The sequence below is a fragment of the Ischnura elegans genome, chromosome 6, assembly GCF_921293095.1.
Source record: "Ischnura elegans chromosome 6, ioIscEleg1.1, whole genome shotgun sequence".
Lineage (NCBI taxonomy): Eukaryota > Metazoa > Arthropoda > Insecta > Odonata > Coenagrionidae > Ischnura > Ischnura elegans.
The window spans coordinates 5,175,529-5,185,093 of record NC_060251.1 but is presented as its reverse complement, the minus strand read 5'-3'; the positions used below and the strand labels follow the sequence as shown (position 1 = coordinate 5,185,093).

At 37.1% G+C, this 9,565-nt stretch overlaps 1 protein-coding gene across 1 annotated transcript; it reads left to right on the top strand.

Moving 5' to 3' along the window:
* Positions 1 to 268: 268 nt before the first annotated feature.
* Positions 269 to 9,565, top strand: LOC124160614. The gene is made up of 3 exons (XM_046536511.1): positions 269 to 415; positions 4,515 to 4,722; positions 5,952 to 9,565. The coding sequence occupies exons 2-3, from the start codon at positions 4,592 to 4,594 to the stop codon at positions 6,613 to 6,615; spliced, it is 795 nt and encodes a 264-aa protein (XP_046392467.1). The 5' UTR covers positions 269 to 415; positions 4,515 to 4,591; the 3' UTR covers positions 6,616 to 9,565.

Genomic DNA, 9,565 nt, shown 5'->3' with positions numbered 1-9,565 from the left:
GATAACGGCGATTGTTTAGAATGGCGAATGATGTTTCCAGCAGGCGCATGCAGGTTTATGTTTTTTATTTTTAATGGACTTCCTTCACTTCGAACCCTTTCCTTTGAGGGGGTATTCGTAGAGAGTGACTCACCAGCATTTCGAACTGTAGAGTAATAACATTCGTCGCCGCCGCTGATAACACCGTTGCTAAGCAATACCCCCCCTAACCCCCCTTCTGCCTTGGTGTGGTTTAGGGGTGGCTCATGCTAAATACGTACGCACTAAACGTCGGTGGAGTCCAGTCCCGCAGAAGAATTCGTCGGAGAAACATCTCCTAGTGATTCCTTGTGGTCTCTCCCTCGTTGAACAGCAGTGAACCCGTTGCATCGGTCAAGATCATCTGTGAGCCCAGCCAGTCTCATCTGCTCTCTAGGTTAGCTATTTATTTAAATATTTTGCTTTCTCAACTTCAAGTGAGCTCCTTTTTCCTTTTACTTTGTTACATCCCACCGCTCTGCATCGTGTGGAGGCGTTTTCTTATCATTAGTCTTATCGTTGTAGTGATTCGATCTTCTTCGTAAGTTTTGCGGATTGTCATGCTTTTGGCGTGTCACGTGTTTAATAATTGTATCTTGCCTACTTATTGATTGACTTCTGTGTTATGGAAATCCATTTTGGTTGACTTGAATAATTCAAAATGTCGTTTTGATTATGTTCGTGTTTGCAGTGTGAATTTATTTGGTGGACTACAATTTCATCGTATCTGATCGTGAAATATCCTAAGTTTCTTCAGTTTTCCGTGCAATGTGCCTTATTTTCAAGTTAGTTAAGGGACACGTGCTGAAAATGTTCGTGCCTTTGTGGTGATTCGATTCGATTATGTACCTCGAATTTAGAAGATAGCACTCTATTATCACTATTTATTGAAAACCATTCGCATTTTACAATTGTGAGCCTCATATTCCTTTATTTATTTTGATTTGCAGTTCAAATTGTGTTTTGCTAATTCTATTCCGATAACTCTGTGATAACTCTTTCACGACAGGAGATGTTTGCTTGTCACTTGTTTCCCATTTGCTATCGCCGGAAATTTCCAAAGAGTAGGAAGTATCTCGTGTTTCATATGTTCATGCTCAATGTGTGATTTTATTCTGTGAATATTAGTTCATATTACTATGAATATTCCAAATCATTCCAATTCTCTTCAGATTTCCATTTTTTATTTCTAATCATCTAACTAGTGTTGTGACACGTGTGAAATATTTCCGTGCTCTGGAAGTGAAATCGATGATTAATTTAGGCAAACTTTTTTGCACGTGAACTATTCCGAAATAATTTAATACTTATCGATAATATTGATTGAAACTTCTATAAATTGAGCATTATAAATAGAATTATCTTCATTCAGAGCTTGCCTTTATGCCTTGGAGTATTTTGTGAAATAATTCAATATTTTTAACTTTGCATATTAATTTTAAGGTATTTGAGCTTTCTTCCTTACTATGCTATGTGATTTAATTCCGTTAGGAGGTGTATATTACTTGTACGAAAATTCCACAGCAAAAATTATTCGCCTTGACCGTGATTCGAACCCGGATCCCCCGATTTCCGGTCGAGTGCATCCCCTTGCTCTGCTTCGCGAGGAAACATTTGGCTATCATATTTCCATGATTTTCTTTTACATCATTGCTGATTGTCATACTTTTGGTGTGCCGCGTGTTTCATAATATTGTACCCAATTATTAATTGTGTTAATTAATTATTGTGCTGTAGAGATTCGATTCGATTACGTACCTCGAATTTAGAAGATAGCATTCTATTATTGCTATTTATTGAAAATCATTCGCATTTTATAATTGCGAGCCTCATGTTTATTAATTTTGATTTATCTATGGTTATCTGCGTACCATTCATTCTTTTTTTTACTATTATGGTTAACTTGAGCCATGCATTTTGATTATGTTCGTGTTTGTAGCGTGAATTTATTTGGTGAAGCGCAAGTTCATCGTGACTGAGAGTGAAATATCCAAACTCCAAAAAATTTCGCAAAGGGAATGGATGCCTCGTTTTTTTCTCTGTGAAATTTACGCAAAATTTGTGTGACTAGGTAAAGTAATCACCGTGGCTAGACCGGGTATACTCATATTACGTATTTGACTATCATTTTTCAGCCATTTTGTGCATCATCATCGAAGAATCACTCGATTTTGACGAGTAGCGCTTTAGAGCCTAATTCGTGATTTAATTCCGTGATATTGCAGTTTCATCGTGCTATCTTTCGGTGTCCAAAAATTCCCGTTTTTCAAATTCATGTGCTTCTTTATCAAGTGATCTTTTACAGTGATTTGCCATCTGAACTAAAAAAAGTGGAATGATTTTGCAATGCACCTTTGCACTGCATTCCTAAAACTATGCAACGCAAGCGGGAGTGATTGAACCCAATTTGGAATTACAAAAAACACTATTTATGTGAAAGATAAGTGCAATTTTTGGCGAAAAAATGTCGTTTGAGATCCAAGAAATGATAGGCCTGATATTTCACGTTCTCATTGAGGTTCTTTTCAAGAAGAGCAGATGCTCAATTTCTTCACCTCACTTATCATCATTCCATTGTTTTGAGTTCAGCGGAAGCGACTCATTTTGAATATATTCGTTCCGGGAAATTTGTGGAATCCGTCAACCTTTTACGTAGGTACATGAAATGTTTTGAACTGATGCAATGGCAATAGATTACATTTATTGAGGTGCTTACTTGACTCTCTGTGCACCATTCATTCTTTGTTTTTTTCAAGTAATTGGAAACTTATTTATAATTTCATAGCAATGGGCATTGAATGCTTTTATCCATACGAATTTATCAAATGGAGGAATTAGAGCTTAATTAGGCGTTGGCTATTAAAAACTGTTAAAATTTGTTATTGTTCATTGAGAACAATCCTCGTACATTAATAGTTAGTGATTCATCTCTTTACACTTTACTTTCATATTCAAGTAAATAAAAATTATTATTACCTCCATAGTCCTAAAAATAACTCATTTTGATAAAGTACTAATGTAGTGTGCGCGTGAAGTGACGTTTACAGTTACAGGCCATCCATCCCAGGAAGTGACTCATGCTGATAATTTTCGTATTTGTGATGGGAATTAATTCGGCGTTTAATCATGTTTACACGTGGAGATTTCCAAATCGATTCAATGCGTAACGTCAAATCGTCTCATTTTATCCAAAGAATGAAGTCACGTGTGTTGAATATTTTTCTGCCTCTTGGCAATTTTTCCCGACTTCTCCAAGTCGAGTCTCCCTTTTTTGTTTTCAATATTGTGGTCGTTCGCTATTTTTTTTGTCGTGATAGATTTTTGAAAATAAAGAGACTCATATATTTCCCATTTTTAAATCCTTAGCCTACTCCTTAAGATTTTCGCGATATTTACGAAAAGTTGATAGCTTGAACCCTTTCATAGGTAAGGTGATGACGTCGCACGGGTAGCTTCTTCTCTCCATTTCCATGAGACTGATTTGAGGACCTGGTTGTTTCCAATGAGTTATTTGCGGGGGCGAAAATTGCGACGCCACATTTTTTGAAGAACTAATCAGCTAAGAAAGATGTTTGATGTGTTATTTTTGAGTTACCTTTTTTCAACTACCCGAAAGTTCTTCCTAAATATTGGTTTTTATACTTGCACTTATATTTATTTCGAGAAAAGAGGTGTTTTTATAAAGGAAACGCTCATTTAATTCTGAACCACAGGGAACCACGTGAGGATAATGCACGATACTGAGAAGCGGTGACCCGCACCGCAAGAGTCGGTGACGTCATCAAATTATCTGCGGCAGGGTTAAGGCAGTTGATTTCTCGTCGCCAATGCCTCAAGAAGTTGGTGACGCAACGGAACTGATATCGGAATCCTAAGGCGTTTCTTTTTTCGGCTCCGCCAATCAGCGTGTTCCAATCCGTTTAGGGTGCATGAACACTTTCACACTCTTTTTTACCATTCCTCGCGATACGAGCGTCATTGTTATTAGCGACAGAGTTGCAAGCTATCAAAATTGAGGAGCGGAATCCGGTGGCGGACCGATGGCCAAATGCAGTTTTTTCTTGTTGGAAATAAAAAAAAACGTTTAATACTGCGAAAATTCCACAGAGAAAAAAATCATTCCCCTTGACTGGGATTCGAACCCGTACCTTCCGATTTCCTTTCGTACGTTGAGCTATTATGACAACCAACGTGTCGAATCATATATTCAAAGGTAATCAGCTACGCAAATCACAGATCCGTATTGTTAATTTTTTGACCTCCGAGGGTCATAACGTGGGGCCAAAGGCCAAAGAGGTATGTTTTGAATTATGAGAGAAACAGTGATACAATCACCATGGTTATAATGGTGATTAAATGCTACAAAGGATTAACTACGGTGTAATAACGTAGTAAATTACGACGTAGTAAAATAAAGAAAAAATTGACTTAAAATGTTTAGCTGCCACGCGTTCTTGTGTATCTTGTAAGTTGATAGTAATATTCATTTTTTCCAGGATTTTCTTGCTACATCTTCGGGAAGAAGAAGGCGTCTTGTTTTGATTGCGATCGTCGACTACGCTGTGGGAAGGCCATGGCTCCCAATTCGTCGTCGTCGCGCTCCCGCCCTCACAAGGTCCGCTTCACCTTTAATGTTGATGGGAGGCCCAGGAAATCGGAGTCCCAGAGGACAACTGCGCCCGTGGCCCCAAGGTCCGAGGAAAGGTAGGCGTATCCATCAAATCATTAGCATTATTCCGTTTGATGATTGGACTTATATGGATAAATAGCTCTCTTTCGCCCCATCATCATCGTTGGTCAACAATCCTAAGATTGGTTTGACGCAGCTCTCCATTCCTCTCTCCTACCCGCTAACCTTTTCATAGCGACGTATTTCTTCTCATTTAGGTACATCCTTTATAACCCTTTGTCCTATGCAACTCATTCGGGGCCGTCCCTTGCCAATTCTTCCCTTCCACCTGTCCTTCTGCGATTGTTTTCATTGCCTCTAAATGTGGTCAACTAAGTTTTCTCGTCTTCTGCTATGACCACTTTTCTCCCACTATTCTGAGAACATCCTCATTTACGTGTGTATAAATCCTCAGATTATTTATATATGTTTACAGTTAAATATGCAAACATGAAACTTGGTCATTTATATCGCACCTTAACGGTATGTTTACGTGGCCAACTGGGGTAACTTTGGTCCAGAGACGTAAAAAGATTCATATTTCTCTATTTTGCCATTTGCATTGAGTTATCAACTTGCATCAGTCGAAAGGTGATAGAAACGATTCTTCTTGTGATTAAGGTTAGGAAGGAAATTTGAAAATTAACTGGTTATGAATACCTCATTGATATCTTATATGATTTTTCCGAAAAGAAATGTTGTTTTTCTTATTTTTACCTGAATTACCGGAATTTATAGGTTAAACTCAAGAAACACGGAAGTTTTATATGCACATATTTTGTACGGGATTCTTGCTCTTATCTTTGCTCCCACTCACGGTTTAGAGCTAGATTTGTAAGTTAGTTTAGACAAATGTTACCCCAATTCATTGTAAACTTGGCCCGATTGTTTGAAAAAAAAATCCTGGTTTGTAAAATACTTTAAAATAAGAGGCTCAGAAACAGCCTAAATTTAAGGTACATGATATGCCAATAATTTAAACCTCTTATTACTTATTAATTTTAAAATGTCCATCAGATCATTCAAGAGGCAGCATCGAAAATCCATCTTCTGAATCCCTTTTTTTCTTTTTTTCTTTCCTTTTTATAGTTTATATTTGTTAAAGCTGCAGATTTTATGTATTCTATCCATTGTAAATTCCGTTTTGGCTGTTTTTTAATAATTCAACAAATAAATTAATGAATTAGATCGGTTTGTTTCCAGGAAATCGTGAAAAGTTGGGCCAAAGTTGACGGTGATCATTTTCTCGCATTGTGGTTTCCAGGGCAAGCGGTCGCAGGGGAGGCAATCATGCGACTTGTAGCGGTGGTCACCGCGCCCACTCGTGCGGGAACTCGAGGAGGACCCCCACCCCCTCCGCCACCCCCGAGAGGCCAATTGGGGGGGGTCGCCCACCCCGTCTCGTCTGTCTCGACCCAGAGGCCTTCTTCACCACGCAGTCTGCAGCATGGTACGAGCCCACGGTACTCCTGGAGATATCCGACATGATCTCCTCCACGGGGAGGTCGAGGGTTTACCAGGAGCTGTACACCCCGGTGGTGCCCATGAGCCCCCTCCCCCAGTGCCAGTACCCCTGCCCCGAGGTCACCATCTTCTTCTACTTGCCCGGCGGGCGCTACTTCCTGCCCGTCTACTCCTTGTCCGATGGCCTCGAGATGTGTGGCTACGTGTACCAACGCAGCCACACCCCACCCCGCGCCCGCATGTATCCCGCCGGGGGGCAAACCGGGTCCCAAGATTACCGCTACCACTGGCAGCCGATTCCTTGCAGCCCCCGTGATGGGGTGCCTGATGGGGCCCCGGGACACATGGAAGACGCGCACTATCAGGCGGCTCAGGAAGAGTACTACGCGCATCACAACGTCCAGCAACTGATCCTGACACCAGCTACCGTATTGAACGGAATCAAATACTTCTATTTCGCCTAAATTTTGTCAATCGGTATTGGTTAAAATGATTCTTATGATGTTTGCTGAAGAAAAAAGTTAGTTTTGAATAGGTGTAGTCAGAGGTTTTATATTATCTGAGTTTCTTCTTCTATCCTTCCAATCCTATCATACTACATTCCCCAATTTTCGGCTAACTTTCGTTTACAATTAACATTCCTATCGGTGAAAATGTTCTCCTGAATTGGACGACGTAATTTAAATCCACCCAATCTGTTTCCGCTGGCTTTGATTGCTATTCAATGGCTTCATATCGTAATGTTTTTTGGTCAATACGATTCACAATTGTTCTCGAACATTCCCAAGTTTTCCATTAATTTACAAACAGCACTAACGTTTCTACCGGCGGAAACTTAACATTTATTTTTCCTAATTTTGTCAATAGACATTAATAAAAGAAAATGCTTATGCCGAGTGGAGAAAAATGGTTCAAATTAGGTGAATAGTTTATGCCTTCATTAAATTTTCTCCTTCTCATCCGTTATCTTCTTTGTTTTCTCTCTGGTTTATTCATGGTTGTTTAGAATAGATAGAGTAGTAGTAATGATATTTTCAGTTGTTGTTCAATTACGACTAACTTTCACTGATGTAAACCCCCTGAATTGGGAAGAGGCAATTTGGAATCACATAAATCTGCTTTTGCTTGTTTGAATTACATTTTAATAATTTGGAAATATGAGCATCAAGCAATGCTATTAAAAACATGTATGTAGTGATTAACCTTTATGTCATACCAAATTACCTATCTTTTAAACAATTTCCAATTAGTATTAATGTTTTTACCTGTGTTAAATCCATCTCCTGAAAAGAGAACATTTTTTCATTATCTCTAGTATTGAATTCATTTTTTTAAATGGTTTTGCTTCCATTATATTTTGCTGAGGTTACACATTCCCAAGAGTTTTTAAATATCTAATTGTACTCATCTTAATGAAATGTTGATCTCTATATTCCTCTTCTAAATGTTTCAATGCATTTTTCTACGCTTGATTTTCTTAAAAAAATTCATTTTCTTTTAGATTGTTTTGTGATTTGAACTGCACCCAGATGTGTTAGATTTACTCAGGTTTTCATTTATTTTCCAACTAGTCATGTTTTCAATAAATTCGCAAAATTATATGTTCCTTTTTCACACTTTTTGTTTATAGTTGCTAACGGTAGAGTATACTATTTACATTAGAGTTAATATTTACAATTTTCTTTACACTCTGGTGATGTTTATTGACGTAGAGAATGTAGGATATTATTTTTTTAAGATTCTTTGAGGTTTTCTACTGGTTTCAACTCAAGTAAGTCAACCTTGCAGCCTTACTCTTTTTTCCCTATTTTCTTCAGTAAGCTAATCTTCTTTCTATGAGGTTGATTTGAATTCTTGTTTATGGTTTTGCTTCCATTTCATTTTTTACCCCTGGCCACCATAACCATCTGTTTTCTTCTCTGACATTCCTGAAACACGGCGTTTCATATGCCACATTACCATTTTCTTTTTGTCTGGCTTTGAGGTTACTTCACAGCCCATAAAGTTTTCTCTGCAATTTGTGATTTCATCCATATTTTATAAGATTATAAATAATACCTTTTTCATATAGGACTTTCTGTAATGGTTGAAAGAACTGGTTGATGTCGAAAACCTTTTTTTTTATTTGACATGGGTCTTTAATTCTGCATGGATCTAATCCTGCTCTATTTCTGGAAGCCTAATATGTTTCCCCGTGCATTCAAACAATAATATCTAGCGCTTATTTGCATGCTCCTAATTTTTACCACTATGTAAGCAATGAGAAAACACATTCTTGTGAAAATTGCTATACATAAGGCCAAAATTTATGTCAACATATTGGCCTTTTGAGAGAATGTAAAATAGTGAGGAAATTTATTTTGCCCTTATTGTTTTCATCTTTTTTAGCCATTATTTCGATGCAGGAAACGGTTCTCCGTTTTTTTTGGAACCTCCTTTTCCTTTCTAAAATTCGTTGCATTTGCTGATGCAATTTGCTCAGGTTATTTGTTATGGAAATTTGGAAATTCACTCAAAAATAATATCCTACATTGCTATTCAACACTAAGGTAGACTTCTATTCCTTCAAGTGCAATAGCCTTATTCTCATTTCATCTCTTTAATTGCCTACTTCCAGTTACTACAGTTCCACTTATGATATTTCTTATTTCAATGTAGTTTTTGTTTGTTTTTGTATTGTAGTATACAGTTGATGTATCTTCTGTCATTTGTACTAAACCATTAAGTGGAAGTTACCGGACAGGAACTTTTCATATCGATATTATAAATCAGTATTGTGTATTGTATTTTGTAGTTTTTTGATATTAATACCTGAATATAAGGCAAATATTGCCTATCTTAAGCATCTATTTTTAGCCGATGTCTTGTAAAGCAATGGAGACAAAAATTGAAAATAATTTCACATGATATTAATTATTTTAAATGAAATTCAATTTGACTTTTTTGAACTAACATTTTTGTGTAATTTCACGGCATTGTAATTTTGGAGGTTTTTTGTCGTTGTAGGTAATATATTTTGTAGTGTTTGTTGCATTCCAATTTCGCGAACATGTTTGGCTTTTTATTTAATTGTCCATTATTGATATTTTAATGTTATTACCTCCAGTGTTGGTGTTGATACATTTTTAAAACTGCTCCATTGTTCATGAGTTGCTCATTACTGATCTCCTAATTGCATATTGCTTCAATTTGACTGATTTCATTTGTGATATTTTGTTTTTTACAATAGAACTTTTTCATTAACATGTGGCAATTTTTGGCATTTTATGCCTTTGTATTATGTTTAGTTTTTAGTTCATAGAGTTATAGTTTTAGTCAGAGAGTGACAATTACTAAAGATAGTATATTTTTCTCTCCACCTATTCCATTTGTATTTTTTCGGAGAAATAAAACTTAACTGTTAACTGCTCTAAA